Source organism: Lissotriton helveticus, chromosome 9, assembly GCF_964261635.1.
Source record: "Lissotriton helveticus chromosome 9, aLisHel1.1, whole genome shotgun sequence".
Lineage (NCBI taxonomy): Eukaryota > Metazoa > Chordata > Amphibia > Caudata > Salamandridae > Lissotriton > Lissotriton helveticus.
Genome location: NC_136070.1, coordinates 238292404 through 238311883, shown reverse-complemented (window position 1 = coordinate 238311883; position 19480 = coordinate 238292404). Strand labels below are relative to the sequence as shown.

At 41.4% G+C, this 19480-nt stretch overlaps 1 protein-coding gene across 2 annotated transcripts in view; it reads right to left on the bottom strand.

Annotated features, from left to right (window-relative positions):
• Window positions 1-19480, bottom strand: part of KNSTRN (kinetochore localized astrin (SPAG5) binding protein) — a 111978-nt gene that overhangs the window by 34051 nt on the left and 58447 nt on the right. For both annotated transcript variants that reach the window (XM_078659800.1, XM_078659801.1), the window contains one exon: window positions 6024-6085. In XM_078659800.1, coding sequence (XP_078515926.1) covers window positions 6024-6085 — 62 coding nt within the window. The remainder of the gene's footprint in view (window positions 1-6023; window positions 6086-19480) is intronic.

Genomic DNA, 19480 nt, shown 5'->3' with positions numbered 1-19480 from the left:
GGCTACCATTGTGGTGGCCATTTTGTCCCTGGATAAAGCTCCTACAACCAGTGCAGGAGCAGCTGTGGGGGTAGAAAAAAAGGCAGCTGGTCTCCACTTTCAAAGCATGTTTCCATGCATAGGACTCACTCAAAAAATTTCTTCTGTGCACACGGACATTTAAAAGATTTTCAGTCGGGAACTGCCATGGCAGTTTGACACCATTCCAATCAGTGCCAGAAGTGTTGTTATGAACATTGCCTTATTTCACACCATAATGAGAGGGGGAATGCAGAGGTGGGCAAAAACTGTGTATTTTATTTCATGTATCAAATTACCACCCAGCACTAATTTACCTTTTTGTGTTATTTAACCAATGACATTTAACCAATGACATTGTGTTTTAGGTAAAGTGTGTGGGTCCATTTTAAGACTACTCTGTGTCCATTATGTGATGTATATCAAAGAATTATCGGAGTTTCTTCTATATGGACAATTTCCTGGGCTATGAAAACACAATAGATAGGACCCAGAGACCCTAAGTACGGACCACGCCCCACTTAATCTCAACCGAACTAATGACAAATCATATCTCTTAAGATTTTTGCCTGGGATAAAAGGTCATGTTTGTTTATATAAAACAATAAACACAACTTTCTTAATCCAACAAAACCAGTCTTAAATCACACCAAAGGATTACCTCATCTAACATTATACACAATCACAATGCATCTGCAAATAGCACATCTATTGAATTCACCGACCAAAATAAAATAATTAATATTTACAATTGTTTCCAATGTGCCGTTCCCAAGAGAATGTCAAAGCACTACCGAATTTTTTCCTATAATTTTACTAGGACCACACAGGAAAAATATTTTCCCTGTGGAGAAAGCCCTTCACCTGGACTGGCTAAAAAACAACCCCCATGACACTGGATTGCGCTGCTTTGAATGAGTGATTGACATTTGTTTGTTCAGATGATTATTTAGGAGATGAATCCTTCACTAGAGTGAGAGAACAGTCAGAGGAGGAGCAACCAAATAGTGCCCAAATCTAGACAAAAATGCATAATTATATTTTCTGCACCTATGCTCTCCATCACCACCATGCAAAAACAGGTTATGGACAGAATGCAGAACAATGTCATACATTCACCCCAGTACAGATATCTGGGCCTAAATCTATCGTTTTTTTTGCTCACCATGCCATTCCAGTTTGGACCCAGCCATATTCAAATCAGTCTTGACCCTGTGCCCCATGGGAACTGCCAAGCCAGGTCCTCCCTGGACTGGAAACAAGCATCCAAGGACCGGTTTCTGGCTATCAGCCTGGAACGCTTGATTCCAGTGGCATGGAGAGCACGGGACTCACGTCTGAGCATACCCGCCCCACTCAGGGTGACAAATGCAAAAACAGGTGATGGACAGAATGCAGAACAATGTCATACATTCACCCCAGTACAGAGATCTGGACCTAAATCCATAGTTCTTTTGCTCACCATGCCATTCCAGTTAGTTCGATTCCAGTGGCATGGAGAGCACGGGACTCACATCTGAGCATACCCGTCCCACTCGGGGTGACAAATGCTGGACTGTTCCCATGAGGCACAGGGTCAAGACTGATTTGCATATGGCCATGTCTGAACTGGGATGGCTTGGTGAGCAAAATAACAATGGATTAAACCCAGATCTGTGACGGGGGGGGGTGAATGTGTTGCCATTGTGCAACATTCCGTCCATCATCTTGTGTGTTTTGCTCTCCATCATCACCACCACCCGTGCCCCCAACTCCTCCTTTTTAACAAAGTATCTGGCTTTTTGGTGCTCTGGAAGGTCAAATTGTCAGGCAGTTTTTAAAGCCCCACAACTCGTGCGCAATGTCTGTTTATTGCCACATTAACCAGCGTCCTTTAAGTAATTTATCCATAATCTGCTTTCATACCAGGTTCTGTTGTTGGCACCCGTAATATAATCAAAACACATGGTGCATTATATATTTTAATCACTGAGTTAATGGTTGAAATTTGGCTGCATCAGGATACTGTAAAATATAGTATTAGCATGAGTACTGGAAGGAGGGCACTGCGACTGGTGCAGCTGCACTGGGCACTGATCTGTGGAGGAAATGGACCTTAGTGGGGGCCCCTGTGTTTAGCAATAACTAACGACTTAAAAACACCTTCAGCAGAGTTCCTTGTGCATCCAGTTTTCAGGCAGCATTCAAAATGTCAAGATAACTCTTGTAATTAATGTATCTGTTAGAGAGAGAGAGAGAGCGAGGTCAGAGCTTTGTCTAGGTGCAGTTTTTAACTCACCCTAAAGTAGCGCACCGTGCAGACGGGAAGGCGCCAAAAATAATTGTCGCACCGGGCACCAAGAGCTCTAAAGCCGGCTGTGACTGGAAGTAGGGCCTTCCATGAAGTCAGACAAGGAGCATGCAGGGAGCAGGAGCCAGAGGCAGCAAAGAAGTCGATTTGACACGAAGGGGAATCTTAATGTTAATGTTAAGTGTTTTTATAAAGCACACCATTACCCTGGGGTGTCCTGGCCCTAGCTCCAAAGAACGGAACAGAGCCAAAATGGCCTAGTTGATAAAAAGCCAAGTTTTCAAAACCTTTCTGATTGCAAGCAAGCCAGTCGCTGCGCGAATTAAAGGGGTTAACCCAGTCCAAGCCTTGGTTGTGGCAATAACAAAGTTTATTCCGTCCCAGGTAGGTTTTTTAAATCTGAAGGCAACCAAGGTTCTAGCACATGAAGACCAAAGGGTCCTATCAGGTACATACCGGGGCGTCACCAGGGCTACATAACTGTACATACAGGTGTGGTGCTGCACTACTGGACTGTAGAGTAAAGAACTGGCAGGCTGAGGGGCTTGCTTAGAGCCACGTTACTGAGCTGTGGGGTGGGCTGTTAAACTTTGGGATTCCCTGCTGGAATTTGGAGGGCATCATTGACAGGCTGGGGGTGCGCAGACCGATCTGTGGGGTGTATAGTCCCTGCAAGATTGACTGAAACAAAAACATTTCAGCACACAGGAATCCTGCCAGACACACACAAGAGGAGAATTTATGGAGTCCCTGGAAGATTGACAGGGCCATGGAATTACATGCAAGGGAGGACCAAATTATGCGGCGGTGTAGACTAAATTATGTTTCGAAAAAAGGTAAGTTATGAGGCATATTGCAGCACATTTTGTGATTCTATTAGAGCATTATTCTGGAGTAGCGTGCTACTCGCCAAAATAGCACTTCAACCCCCAACAAGGGTAACGAGTGCTATATAAAGGCAAACCTTTTCCCCTCCTCTATCCCTCTGCCATCCTTCTCAATCCGAATAACTGATTAATATTCACCACTCAAATTACTTTCATATTTCACTATACTTACTCACCACTGATCCTTATAGGTTCTGGAGTAGCGTGCTACTCACCAAGAAAGTGCTTCAACACCCCATTAGGGGTAACAAGTGCCATATAAATGCAAACCTTGTTCCCTCTTTTATCCCTCCGCTATCCTTCTCAATCTAAATAACTGACTAATACCCACCACTTAAATTACTTTCATATTTCACTATACTAATTCACCACTAATAATTTATGGATTCCGGAGTAGCGTTCTACTCACCAAAATAAGAACTTCAACACCCCATCAGGGGAACGAGCACTATATAAATGCCAACCTTTTTCCCTCTTCTATCCCTCCACTATTCTTCTGAATCCAAATAACTGACTAACCAATCCACCACTCAAATTACTTTCATATTTTACTATACTAATTCAACACTAATCCATCTTGGGTCCTATAGTAGCGTGCTACTCGCTGAAAAAGTGCTTTGACGCCTCGTCAGGGGTAGTAAGCGCTATATAAATCCAATTACAATACAATAACATTAGCTTTTCTTAAACTATAATGAACATCCTTTTAATAAAAAAATATAGATCTCTATATCACATTAGCAATTATTAATGAATTTTTTTTTAATGATTTTACTTTAGGTGGGAATTTATTTTTTAATTTAAACTTCAGAGAAGTGATTCAATAATTATAGTCAAGAACTGATTTAAAAATGAAGTTTAGTGATGTAACGTTTTTACTGCGTTCTACGTTTAAGATATAAAACAAATTTACATTGCTATTTACTATAAAATGTTTTACTATTTTAGTTAAATAAACGTTTTTACTTTTCCCTATTCTTTACTTCACAGTAGGGGTGGAGCTCTCCCTCTGGCATAGTATAAGGAAAATTAGAAAAAGTTTCTTATATTTTATAATCAATTACTAAAAATATTTTCTGTGAAATATTAATATAAATAAGTCTGTACATTATTTTAAATGAAGTAAAAGAAGCTACATCTAACTTCATTTTGAATTAAAATATTTAATTTAAATATATCAATTTAAAAACAGTTTAGATTAAAAAAAAATTGCAACTAAAGTACAAAAATTATTTTGTATACACTATTAAAAAGTGATGTATAGGATTAACTATAACTCCGTTATAATTTAAAAAAATGAATGTTGCATTACTTTTAAATTAAAACAATTACACTATTTCAAAACGAATATGTATTGTTTAGATTTTTTTAAAACAATTTAATTACAGTTATATTTTTAACTGTTTTAAATAATGTAATTTAACATTATTTCAATAGGTTTTATCTTACGCCATAACCTCCATTATTTTCTTTACAAGGATGTTGAAGTGTCAGTGATTGACCATGTGTGGTGCTGGTGATGCTAGACTAACTAATGTTTTCTTGGCAGTAGTAACTTACACTTGTAAATTTGGCTCTACCCATTTATAGGTCTGGTGTTAGCCAAGACCTTTTGAGTTTACTGAACTATGTATGATATACTTACATATAGGGGTTTTCATGCAGATGAGCAGGGAAACTGCATTGTCTCAGGGGTGGGCCCTCTGGGACATAGCCTGTGAACCGACCCCCAAACCTCATGGCCATTAATTGCTCAGGGAGGGGAGGCCCTCCTTTAAAGGAATTGGTACCAGGGGTGGGCTTCTTGGGGCCTTTTCAGGCTCAGGGAGGGAAGGCCGCGCAGCCTCCCGCACCCATTTTGTGAATTTTCAGCCCAGGGAAGGGCTCCCCAGGAGCTTTACAGGCTACGGGAGGGGACTGCGTGGTCCCCCTCCCATAAAAATTGATGACAGCCCTGGGGGTGGGCTTTCCAAGGCCATCCCTCCTCCCCTTTATAAACATAGCCCCAGTGGTAGACTCCCAGGTGCTTATAATAAATAAATGCAGCCTCTGACAACTTTTTGTTTTTTTCAATCAAATGAGTCTTGTAGGATGGCAGCATTCTTTGCTATTTGTTTTTCTTTTTTTGCCCTGGGGGATCCCTCTGGGTCTCTCCCATGAGGCCTAGGGGGTCACGGTATTCCTATCCTGCTGCCATATTTTTTTGTTTAGAACTTCAGGACAGGAGGCTAAGTTCCTGAGTCCTGTAACGGCTGCCAGCAACACTTATGTTGTTGGCAGCCAATCGGAGTCCTCGCTCAAGCGTGATGGCCCAAGGGAACTAAAGCTCCCTGCTCCAATCAAAATGCTCTATTTTTTAATTGGTGGTCCAGTGAGAGTCTCTGAGACGCTTGCAAGCCCAACTATACAAATATCTATATTTTTTTTAGACCTTTATTATCTCAAAAACTACTGAATGGCTATACAGCAAATTGCATAAAGTACAATCTACAGACCAAGATCTAGCCTCCTGCCAAATTTGATGTCATTCTGTTCAGCAGTTTTTGCTGTAGCCAGGACCCTTTTTTCCCTTGGCCCCCGCTAGACAGATCACCCCGAAACATTTCAGGAAGGGGTGGAGGTGGATGAACTTTTTTTGAGAGAGTTCTGTGAAGATCTATCAAACAGGGCCAAAATTATTGGCAACCCAAAAACCGCTCTATGGAAAAGTAGGCCTAACTATAACCACTATATATATATATATATTTACAAACAAAAGCCAATCAAGACCAAACTTCATCCAAGACAGTTGGTTGAATTTAAGGTACCCTCTTCCATTTGTTGCTCACCTTTGTCTCGGTTCGACACTTGTCCATCTCCTCAACTGAGGTCAAGATGATGTTGCCTGTAACTGTTTAATAAACCAATGCATTAATGAACCAGCCAGGACATGCTACCATGCAATCAAACACAACCAAGGCCATTGACAACATGTATGTAAACTACACATCATGAGTTGAAATCTTGAACAGACACAATGGACATATAAGGAAGCTTAGTCTTAGCAGACACAATAAGTCTACTTACACATCGAACAGTGGCTTGATTGACATACTAAGATGATGACAAGCAAGGCTTTGGCGCAGAACAGGACTAGTCTTCTGTTTTTTCTTTTCTCCTACGGCACTATCATGTAATTCTTGTGACTCGATTAAATTCCCTAGCTGCTGGTTCTTTCTTGTACCTCAGATACATTTATTTAGATTACAGAAAAACGCAAATAAAAATGTGTTCTGAACAAATAAGATTACATGTGTTGATAGAAGCTTGAAGGTCTCACAAAAAAAACACGTACACCCTCCCTTGCCGCTGTAGCAACACCAAAAGCCTCTTACCAATACATGCACTTTGCCTACAGTGTTAGAAATTTCAACTGACCAGAGTGCGCCACTGCTATAAATACAGGCAACCCTGCAAAAACTAATTTTATAAAACAATGCACCCTGCCAGCCAACACAAACATCCTCTATTACATACTAGCACAAATCTGTATGACCCTACAATTTATGCATGTAGTTACTAAATAGTTATTTATACAAATGCACCCTCTAGTAAGACAGAGTAACATACACACATATATATATATATATATATATATATATATATATATATATATATATATATATATATATATATATATATATATATGTGTTCTTGTAAACAAGGAAAACAATGCAAGCCACACCACAGCGTTGATTATTTCTGAAAATGTATTTGTGAGAGAGAACATGATGCTTTTGACCTGTCTGGGTCTTGATCAAGTTACTTTATTATTTCAGGCAAATTCAGAAACCTGCCATGCAAGCCCTGGCCAACTGAGGTGGGAGTGCTTTAAACTCAGAAATATATTTTTTATATATATATATATATATATATATATATATATATATATATATATATATATATATATATATATATATATATATATCCAGCTCCTCCAAACGCCATAGGCGGGGCACTGCGTGGTCGGGTGCAAAGAACGCGGTGGCGTTCCGCGATATAAATCCAAGCTTCAACAATTTCCTTTTACTCCCTCAGGAAAATAATAGCACTCACGAGTATTCTGTAGCTCAGCAGCAGTTTATTCAGGACAAACGCGTTTCGGATTTACATCCTTCGTCAGTGTCTTAATCTCTAAACAACATACTGGCGGCCATATTTTATTAAAACATCACAAGCCACGTGTCTCTAGTGGGAATAAAGGACGGACTTGGCGACCCAGTGATACACATGAGCGCCATCTTAACACAGTATATACTGTCCAACTTTACTGGATATCACAACTGCACCCGGATTTAAATTACCATTTTGGTGCCAAGTTTGCGTCATATTTATACATCATCAAAAGAAAAACATCAATTTTAATGCAGTTCAATGGATCATAATTTAGCCGTGGATCGGCAATGCAGCCTTTTTACAAAAAAGGCTGCTGGTCCTATTTACCCACTGAAAATTATGCCGTGTATCGGCTTTGATAGTGACATGTTAAAAAGGGCGAGATAATTGCAGGTAAAGGTTCACAAATCACATTCATATACCACAGTACTTCACTTATTCAAATGAACAGCCAACTCTTCCCCACCGTTCAACCCTTTAGGTATCTTGGTTCCCAAATCGATGATATAACGAGACTCCAATCTCCTTAATTTGAGCAAACGATCCCCACCTCTAATATCCGGTGGTAAGTAGTCCAAACAATAATACTGCAACAGGTCCCTATTGCTATTATGTTGAACTGAAAAGTGCCGTGCTACTGGGTAGCTAAAGTCTTTGTTTTTAATGGCACGCATATGCTCAAGTACCCTCAGTTTTACCATATTAATTGTGCTCCCTACGTATCTCAGTCCGCAGGGACACACCAGGCAGTACACCGCAAAACTCGTTTGACAGGTCATGAATTTATTGATCTGTTTATTTTGTTTCATGCCCTCTATCTTATAGGTTCTCACTCTTTTGCTTGCCACGCACGCCTTACATTTCCCGCAGGGGAAAAAACCCTTCATTTCTTTGAGGGTGTTTTGGGTTTTCGGTATGGATTTCTCTAGATGACTGGAAACCAAATTATCTTTGAGGGAACGGGCTTTCCTGAAAGTCACTAGGGGATGAATGGGAATATCTGTAGCTATCACGGCATCTGTTTTCAGTATATGCCAGTTTCTTTTCAGTATACTCCTAATGGTGTTGGATTCATTAGAAAAAGTAGTGATCATTCTAAACTTTCCTGTGTCTTTAGGGGTCTTCTCTTTTTTCTTTAACAGATCTTCTCTATTCAAACTTAGAACCTTTCTCCGGGTACTCTCTAGTAGCGTAGTCTGATAGCCTCTAGCTTGGAAACGTTTTACACTGCCATCTAAAGCTTCATGGAGATCTTCCACATTGGAGCAGTTTCTTTTTAGCCTCAAGAACTCCCCATAAGGGATGCTATTTTTGAGTTTTTGAGGGTGTCCACTATTCGCGTGCAGAATACTATTCCCAGCTGTGGGCTTTCTGTACAAAGAAGTATTAATTTTTCCATCCTTAACAGTTAGTTTCAAATCTAAGTAGTTTACTGTAGTTGTGCTGATTTCACCAGAAAATTGAAGATTAACAACGTTATCATTCAATAATCCAATGTACTCCTCTGCCTCGGCCTCAGTCCCATCCCAGATTAAAAACAGATCATCGATGTATCTGTACCAGGCCACTGTCTTGTTGGTCCAATTCTGGTTCACCTTTGCCCAGGCCACCTGCTCCTCCCACCAGCCCACGAACAAGTTCGCGTAGCTGGGGGCGAAGCAGGTACCCATCGCGGTCCCCGATGTTTGTCTAAACAATTCCCCATTAAAGGTAAATATATTATTGTGCAGACAAAATCCTATAAATTCCAACAACATAGAATTGTGAGTGGCAAATCTCAAAGATTTCTTATCCAGGAAATATTTTATGGCTTTCAGGCCCATGGTGTGATTAATGCAGGTATACAAACTTGTTATATCGAGTACCACCATACAATAAGTTGGTTGCCAGGTGATTTGTTCAATATGATTAATAAAGTCGGTGGTATCTCGTATATACGATTTTAGTTTCATTACAGCATCAAACAGAAAATAGTCAAGGAATTTGGACAGATTTTCAGTAAGACTACCCAATGAGGACACTATCGGTCTGCCCGGTGGTTCCCTCTCATTTTTGTGAATCTTGGGTAGGTGGTAGAAGGTAGGAAGGGTAGGTTCAGGGGTGTTTAAAAACAGATACTCATCACCATCCAACATCTGTTTGTTGTGCCAAAATTTAATCAAAACATGAAACACTCGAATGCTTTCTTGGTAAGTTAGTTGTGTACAGATCTCATAACAATTTGAGTTTTTCAATTGTCTGTACGCTTCTGCTTCATAATATTTACGTGTCAAAAGAACTATATTTCCTCCCTTGTCTGAGGGTTTAAATATAGTATTCTTGTCTTCTTTCAAGGCCTTTAAAGCTTTCTTTTGATCTACATTAAGATTTTCATTTTTGTAATTTTTAGTCGATTTAGATATCATCTTTAATTTCAGTAGATCCTTTGTAACTGCTTCTGTGAAAGTATCGATAGCATCATGTGGCATTAAAGGAAAAAATTGGGAAGGTGATTTCAATCCACTCGTAGGTGCATCTTGATCTATTCCCACAGTTCTTATCCTCTGACTCAAAGTTTCCTCAGAGTCTGATAGTGTTGGATCCTCGTCTTTACGTAAGTTTTCCAGGATTTCCAAAGTCATTAAGTCATTTATTTGCAACAGGTCCATGTCTTGTTTCTGTGATTTTAAACGTTTTGCTTCCTTTGTAGTGGGTCGCAGTTTGAAAAATGTGTGAAGTTTTAGTCCACGAGTAAATTTAAATAGATCTATTTTGGTCTGTGTGAACTCGAAACTTGTTTGAGGGCAGAAAGTTAACCCTAACTTCAGAACTGATTCTTCAGTATGTGTCAGCACTTTATCAGTTAGGTTAACGATGGTTAAGTTATCGTCGGTTACTACCATCGATTGCCTCTCCGGCATCTCGTCACTCTGGTCGTGGGTTGGGGGGTTTTTCCTCGACCCCTTCCTCTTCCTGCCCCCTCGCCTTGTTCTTCTTGTTTTTCTGGGGGTCTGGTTTTTCCCCCTCGCAGCCATGTCTGTTGCATTAATTGAAATTCCTGCTGAAAAGGAGTTTCCTCAACATTTGATGGAATCCTTGGTATCTCATCTCCTGACTGGTCTGCATCAGTCAACTCCGATTCGGAGGTTTCCACTCGTGTTATTCCTCTGGTCGGGGCATTTTTGTTCTTTGCCATTTCTTTGCGGGGTTGGTCATATTTTTTAGAGAATGTGAGAATACGACCCAGAGCGTAATCCCTTTCATCACGGTCGAATTTTTCCTCTTTGCGTTGGCGAATTTTCATTTCATATTTCGCTAGTCTATTTTTCATCCCATCTCTTAGTTTTTCCATTGTTGTTACGTCGGTATTTTTCTTCAAAGCATTAAAATTGATGTTTTTCTTTTGATGATGTATAAATATGACGCAAACTTGGCACCAAAATGGTAATTTAAATCCGGGTGCAGTTGCGATATCCAGTAAAGTTGGACAGTATATACTGTGTTAAGATGGCGCTCATGTGTATCACTGGGTCGCCAAGTCCGTCCTTTATTCCCACTAGAGACACGTGGCTTGTGATGTTTTAATAAAATATGGCCGCCAGTATGTTGTTTAGAGATTAAGACACTGACGAAGGATGTAAATCCGAAACGCGTTTGTCCTGAATAAACTGCTGCTGAGCTACAGAATACTCGTGAGTGCTATTATTTTCCTGAGGGAATATATATATATATATATATATATATATATATATATATATATATATATATATATATAAAAAATCATTCACTGGAAGAAAAGAAAAGTTAAAGAGGTTCTGGTTGGGTGAAAATGTCTGTAGAAATACAGATTTAAATGGACAAAACGACTGAAATCCACATGTTCTAGTTATAGCAAGGAACTATATCTCATACCCTAACTACTTACAACTGTGCACATCAAATTTGTTGCAAAATAAAAAAAATAAAAAAATAAAAAAAATAAAATGTATATGTATATATATATATATATATATATATATATATATATATATATATATCCAGGTCTCTGCTTGAATTGGTTCTGACCACAGGAATCACGGACCACCACGCAGCATTACGAGTGTCACAGGTAAGTTTATTATCCTTTTTACAGGTTTTCTTTGGCACGACGCGTTTCGGGCAGGAGCTGCCCTTGATCACATAGCGAACATGCAGTAATGGTCACCTTTAAATAACAAAACACTCTTTTCTCATTCGTGGAATCACCACGTGACCCAATCATAAATAGTGAAGAAATACTATGGAAAAATGTGCTCTATGTCGACTGGGTTAAAGCACTATTTATCTGTGACTGAAACGCAAATTAAGACACATCAAAGCATACCAAAAAATTATTATATATGCCAGTAACTATTTACATTATTTCCGCATGAATGCGCGGAATTGTGCAAATGAGCAAGCAGCAATAAATTACATCATAAGAAAGCACTTTCTGCACACATTATTAGACATAAATAACATTAACTTGCATAAATATGTTAAAATCACTGTAATAAAACCCAGTATAAAAATCTCCATATATAAAAAATATCTATATGATAATAAATAAACATTTCTATGTTACATGTGCAAAAATATACGCGGGTTTGTGTGCAAATATTGCTGTTTAATTGTGCAAAGTGGTGTCCCTGCATGAATGCAGAACCCATAGTGCAAATGATGCTGCCTCCCTGAGGTCTATTCTAGATGTTACTGTGGTATTGTATGTGCAACTGCTGTCATCCCGAAATGAAGTGCTAGGATAATTTGTGGGTTTCGGATCAGCCCTGCTCCCGGGATTAACCAACTTCTCTTCAATTATCCATATATCTCAACAACCCTAGTCTGAAAAGTGCTGAGTGTTAATAATGCAAAAAATAGTGCTAGATAGGTGATGTTAAAAACATGTGAGTGAATGTAGTAAAATAGCAGCTAATATTATAAACCTTCATTTTAAACTGATGTTCATAATTTATAGGTTCATCACTGTAATATACTGTAATGCCCATGCACAGACAGAGATGCGTAGTTATGTATAAAAAATGGAATATACTACAGAAAGGTGTGTATATCCTCTCTGTCGTTAAGGCCATTCGGAGACTTGCTGTTTAGATTTAGAATGTACCTTGTTTCTAATTGTCTCAATGCTTTATCTCTATCCCCGCCTCTTTTCTGTACCGGTGCCATGTCAATAACAAAGTAGGATAAACAGTTAACATCTCTGTTATGACTGGTCTTAAAATGTCTGACTACCGGGTAGGCGGGGTCGCAGTTGATGATGGCACGGATGTGTTGTAGTATCCGCATGTATACTGGGTTCTTGGTGCTACCTACGTATCTGAGCCCGCAGGTACAGGTAAGAACGTAAACGACATATTCTGTGCGACAGTCAAATTTACCCCTGATTATTTGATCCTGAGCTTTAAAAGGGGTCCTGTACTTGGTGGTATTAGCACCAAAGTTACATGCGCGACATGTCGCACATTTAAGGAAGCCATTTTTAACTGGTAGCCACGTTTGAATGCTTGGAACCTCCGTGATAGTGTTCTGAGACAACAGTGTGGCCATATTTTTAGCCCTTCTGAATGTCACACTGAGCTTCTCAGGTAGATTAGGTTTTAAAATGGGGTCCGTTAATACTATGGGCCACTTTTTGTTAAGAATGCTGCGTATTTTACGTTCTTGTCTGCTGTAAGTGGTAATTAATCTGGGTGCGGCATTACCTTCAATTGTGTCCCCATTATGTTCTGTGATGTTGGGTAGTAAAGCAGATCTAGGTCTCTCATTTGTTTTTAATATGGCCTTGTTAAGGATGTCCTCAGTGTACCCTCTGCGTCTCATGCGATCAAGACTTTGCTTACTACATATGTCAAACTGTTCTGTTGTGCTACAAATGCGTTTGAGCCGTAACATTTCCCCATAGGGGATGCTAGCTATTAAATGTCGCGGGTGTGCACTCGACGCATGAAGCATAGCATTGCCGGCTGTAGGTTTTCTAAACGCTGTAGTGGTAAGTTTGTTGTCAATTATCTGCACTTGCACATCTAAGAACTCTATCATGGTGGTACTACAATGGGATGTGAAGTGCAAGTTAAAGTCATTAATATTCAACATGTCGACAAATTCCTGGGCACTGTTCATGCTGCCTTTCCATACAATGAAAACATCGTCTATATAACGAAGCCAAGAGACGACCTTTTGGTCAAAGATTTCTTTATGTTCCCTCATGAGGACCTGCCTTTCCCAGAAGCCCACGTGCAAACCCGCGTAGCTCGGGGAAAAACAGGCCCCCATGGCAACTCCTTGTTTCTGCCTGAAAACATTATTTCCAAAAGAAAAGTAATTATTGTTTAAACGCCAAGTAATGAGGGACATGAGCATTCTGTTGTGCATAACATACTCAGCAGGTCGACTGTTCAAGAAATGCTCCACCCCACGTAAACCACATTCATGCCGGATACTAGTGTATAGTGACTCTATGTCTAAAGTCAATAATACCAAATCATCGGTCCAAGTCATATCATCAATGCGTTTCAGAAAATCACCTGTATCCTTTAGATATGAAGGCATAGTTTTTACTAAGTCCTGTAGAAAGAAGTCTATATATTGACCTACATGTTCCGTCATGGTTCCAATTGCTGATATAATTGGGCGTCCTGGAACAGGGGTAATGTTTTTATGCAGCTTGGGTAACAGATAAAGAAAAGGTAGTTTAGGGTGACAATTGAATAAGAAATTAAATTCTTCATTCGTTATTAGTCCCTCATTCTTCCATTTTTGAAGTTCTTTTTTAATGTTGTCTTTTGCTTTATTATAATTTTTCAACGTACTTTTTTCATAGCAATCATTGTTATCCAACTGTCTTTTTGCTTCCGCATCATATTGTTCTTTAGGCCACAGGACGATGTTACCACCTTATTCGGATTTTTTAACGATGATGGATGAATTATTGGCCATTTTGTCAATGAATTTTTTGAAATTAATTTGGTTTTGATCCATTCGATATTTTCTGTTTCGATTGATGGAGCAATTCAGGTTCTTGATTTCTTCAATGATGCGGTCATGAAACACGTCAATGGCGTCTATCGGCATCAGAGGAATGAAAGAGGATTTGGGTTTAAAGGGACTTTCTCCTGCACCCTTTTGCAACAAGTTTAGTTCTCTTAATTTAGTTTGGGTAGGTACTTGCGAATTCTGCTCTTCTTCATTGCTCAGTCCATGTAGTGCCCATAAGGTCGGTATATCTGCAACCTGCACGCCTGAGCCGGTTGTGGTATTTGTTTTTCCTTGTTTATCTTTCCACACTTCCTTCATTGCGTAAAATTTCTTTAACTTCAATTTTCTGATGAACAGGAATAGATCAATCCGAGTCGTGGCGTAATCGAAATTCGTGTTAGGACAATAGTTCAGGCCTAACGAAAGCAGTTGCTCTTCTGCCTTCGTAAGAATGAATGTGCTTAAGTTAACCACCGTGTTTTCGTTGATTATTTCTTTTTGCGCCAGTAATTTTGCCTCTTTCTTGGCTTGCCGCTTGCGCCTCCTGCGGTTGGTTCTCCTAATGGTGTCCCGCCTTTGTCTGCCTGATTTTTGTCCTTTCTTGGCCTCAGTGTTTTTAATCGGTCCTGTACTAAAAAATCCATCTCATCTCCCAAACCCGGAATGGCATGTGTGGATCCTGCGCTGCTTGTGCTGGTGCCCGCAGAATTAACGCTGGATTCACTGGTGAGTGACTCTGTATCTGTTTCGGGTCCGTCCACAATTGATTTTTACTGGCCTACTTCCAAAGTATTCGGTTTGGTTATGCTGGTTCCTTTCATTTTACGAATGTTATCGTATTTTTTCACAAATGTGTAGATTTGCCCTCTTTCATAGTCATCTAAATCCCGGGCAAATTTATGTACCTTTCTATTTTTTTTATTTTTTCCTCATGTTTTTTTAAACGTTCTTTAATTTCATTCATTTTCGTCAAAATCCAATCCTGTTTTTCAGCTTTACTCAACTCATGTTCGATTTCCTCAATTTCAGTGATGAGTGTTAGACGATCTATGTCTGCATACTTTATTAAGATACGTATGAGATTCATTGATTGTTGTAAGTTGCTTTCTCCCCATTCGAGTAGCATTGCCGGGTTGGGTTTCTCAAAGCTGGGAGCCAAGAGTATGCGCAGTCCCCGTGGGACCCTGTTTACTTCGACATACTTGGTTAGTGATTTACTTTCCCACCACTTGGTTATCTCGGCTTTCATTTTTTCTCCAGATTTCTCAATAGTATATTTGTATCTTTATTAATATCATCACCGCTGTTGTTCTGCGCATTGGTAGTTACAGTCTTTGTTTTCGTGACGTTATCAAATAAAGCATCCGCATTCAACTCTCTTTCACGTACTGCGTTGCTTAACATATTTGCCTTTACGTTATGTTCGTTCACCTGTATACTGTCCGCCTGCAATTCGTCTGCAAATCGGCGTTTTCAACAAAGGAAACAATCCATGTGTTCCGTAGCATGCAGCCCCGTCTTGTGAATGCTCTGAATTACTCACCGCACCAGAGGTCAAGCCTTCGCGGGTCCTCCGACTCAAGCGTCAGCGTCATCAGTGAACGGTTTTCCTTTTTTCCAGCTCACAAGGGGTTCAACCAGCCAGCGATTTCCTTCCGGATCAGCAGCAACGTGAGGTTGAGGGCAGCCACCAGCAGGGCGGGGTCCATGGAGCGAAAGCAACCAAAAACTTTCGCGGTTGATATAACCAGGTCTCTGCTTGAATCGGATCTGACCACAGGAATCACGGACCACCACGCAGCATTACGAGTGTCACAGGTAAGTTTATTATCCTTTTTACAGGTTTTCTTTGGCACGACGCGTTTCGGGCAGGAGCTGCCCTTGATCACATAGCGAACATGCAGTAATGGTCACCTTTAAATAACAAAACACTCTTTTCTCATTCGTGGAATCACCACGTGACCCAATCATAAATAGTGAAGAAATACTATGGAAAAATGTGCTCTATGTCGACTGGGTTAAAGCACTATTTATCTGTGACTGAAACGCAAATTAAGGCACATCAAAGCATACCAAACAATTATTATATATGCCAGTAACTATTTACATTATTTCCGCATGAATGCGTGGAATTGTGCAAATGAGCAAGCAGCAATAAATTACAGCATAATAAAGCACTTTCTGCACACATTATTAGACATAAATAACATATTAACTTGCATAAATATGTTAAAACCACTGTAATAAAACCCAGTATAAAAATCTCCATATATAAAAAATATCTATATGATAATAAATAAACATTTCTATGTTACATGTGCAAAAATATACGCGTGTTTGTGTTCAAATATTGCTGTTTAATTGTGCAAAGTGGTTTCCCTGCATATATATATATATATATATATCTCCAAACTTCACTAAGTGAAGAGACCGCACTCAATGGAAGGGCGGATAACTCGTATTTTAGGTCTCAGCCTGCGCTTGCGCGGTCTCGCCGGGGAGATCTTATGTTTTTCAGAGTGGGGCGTGAACCCGCCCCTCCTCTCCATTGGCTGGCTTCCTAAACGGAGGCCAGCCAATTGAGGAGAGGGGCGTCTGTCCATTTAAGCCCTGTCTTTTTTTGATTCGGAGGTGTGTTTTTTAGTTTCTTTCTCTCCTCTTCCCATTGGCTGGAATTTTATATTCCAGCCAATGGAAAGAGGACAGAAAGAAAAACACACCCCGAATCCGAAAATGACGGTGCGTTTCTCCGAGGCATTTCTGCTTCGCCTTGGAGAAACATGGTGGTGTCATGGCATGCACTGCTTTTTTTGTCACATATTTGCCAGCATATGTGATATTGGTAACAGTCCAGATAAACATCCTTATCTTATACCACTCGTTCAATAACATACCAAAACTATAATAAAAAATAAAACATGTTCATTAACGTGCCAGGTGAACTAGTCTGTGTCAGGAGTACCATATGTGCAATAGTGTGCGGGAATTCCCTACATTTATCGTGGCTACACTAGCGGCAGAACCAGTGTGCTTTGTGATGCGCCTCATATCAGATAGGGGAGTACGTGCATCAAACAGATGACGGGCGGATGTCACAATAGGCATGTGATGCCCGTGTTTACTGAGTATACTGTTTATCAATAATGTTCCACAAACAACTCAAAACGATTTCAAATGTTGTCATTTGGAACTGACGATGGTAATGTGTCATCCATATCCTCGTGTGAGGGAGTACATAGCAATCCATCTCATTGACGTGGTAAACCTCTGGCTTCTCCTTATGTAATGCGGTGCAGCCCGGCTGCTGCCGGTTGTGTGCGGCGCTCTGCGGGTTGTGTGCGGCCCTCTGCCACTCTATTAGCGAAGAGGGTGAAGTCGCCTTGCATTACAATGTTACTTCCCTCCCGGCTATGAGCAGAGCTAAATGCAGAAAGGTTGATTCTGGTTTGTGTGTTTTATTTCGCCTAAATAGCCCTTGGATGCAGCTGTCCTGACTGCATAGTGTCCCCGCCAGACTCAGCTGCTTGCGTTTTAGTGATTCCCACCCTGTCTCCAGCTAACTGGGGGCAAATCTACAGCTTGTGTTAGAATCCCACGAGTCATTCACGGAACCTTGGACACAAAGTGCTGCTTTCAGGAGCTTTGGGGTGCATACCTGGTCCTGAGTAGCAGATTACATAGAATGTGTTTACCTTTGGCAATTTATGGGAAACTCTTTGTGGATCAAAAGCTATAACGCGCTGCCATTGGTCACCGTTCCATGGATGTCTACAGCGTGCCAAGCAATGTAAGCTCTGTGCCTGCGCCAGCACTATACCTCAGATGTGCACAACACAGTGATGCACACACACACACACACGGTGTCATGCACACACTCTGATGTACGCGCACACGCACGCGGACACACATAGGGTCATGCACTCTGATGTACGCACGCACACACTGATGTACGCACACACACACGCACACCTACACACAGATTAGGGAGGGGGCTGAGAGTCTCTGATGACACGTTGGTGTCGCCGCTCCTCGCATGCCAGCCCCACCACCCTTGCGCTCGGGGGCTCTCTGCGGGATTGGGGAGTGACCTTGGATCGGTGTCCCCTATGCACTGGCTGCAGCGCCGCTGCTCCAGGGATGAGACGTGCGGTGGGTGAACAGGGCACGGGCGCCAGTGCGTGAAGGATGCGCTCGTGGGGTCTACGTGCACGCCTGCCCTCCGAGCGTGCGGATCCATCTAAGACTAAGGTAGGGTGTCCAGGATCAGCCCTCGAGTAGACACCTCCCAAGCACGCACAGGCGCAGAGATGGCATCGGCTCCCAGCGCTCTCCTCCCTGCAGGATTAAGAGGCTAAGATTAGCCCGCTCCGGTGAAGCATCCCTGGAGCCGCCGCTTCCTCCGTCAGAGAAATAAATGTGCTTGGGGTGGGGGAGACCAGCCCTGTCGTGCATCAGGCTGGGAGGTGAGACATCGGAGGCTATATTGTGACTAAAAATAGGACAGTTCGCTGGCTGCTAGAGGTGCAGCTATTTTGAAGGCTTTATTTACGGCAGGGCGACATTACTGTACATTTCCACCTCATCGAGCCCATTTTACAAAAAGTAATCGAAATGAATATCCACCACCACATCCACCGCCACCACATCCACCACCACCACCACATCCAACACCACCACCACCACATGCACCGCCACATCTAGGACATCCACCACCACCACATCCACCACCATCACATCCACCACCACCACCACATCCACCAACACCACCACCACCACCACATCCACCACCATCACATCCACATCCACCACCACCACATCCACCACCACATCCAGGACATCCACCACATCCAGTACATCCAGCACCACATCCACCACCACATTCCACCACCACCGCATACACCTCCACCACTGCATACACCACCACCGCATCCACCACCACCACCACATCCAGCATACACGACCACATCCATCACCACCACCACATCCACCACCACCCCCACATCCACCACTGCCACATCCACCGCCACCACATCCATCACCACATCAACCGCCACCACATCCACCGCCACCACATCCACATCCACCAGCACATCCACCACCACCACCACCACATCCACCACCACCACCGCCACCACAT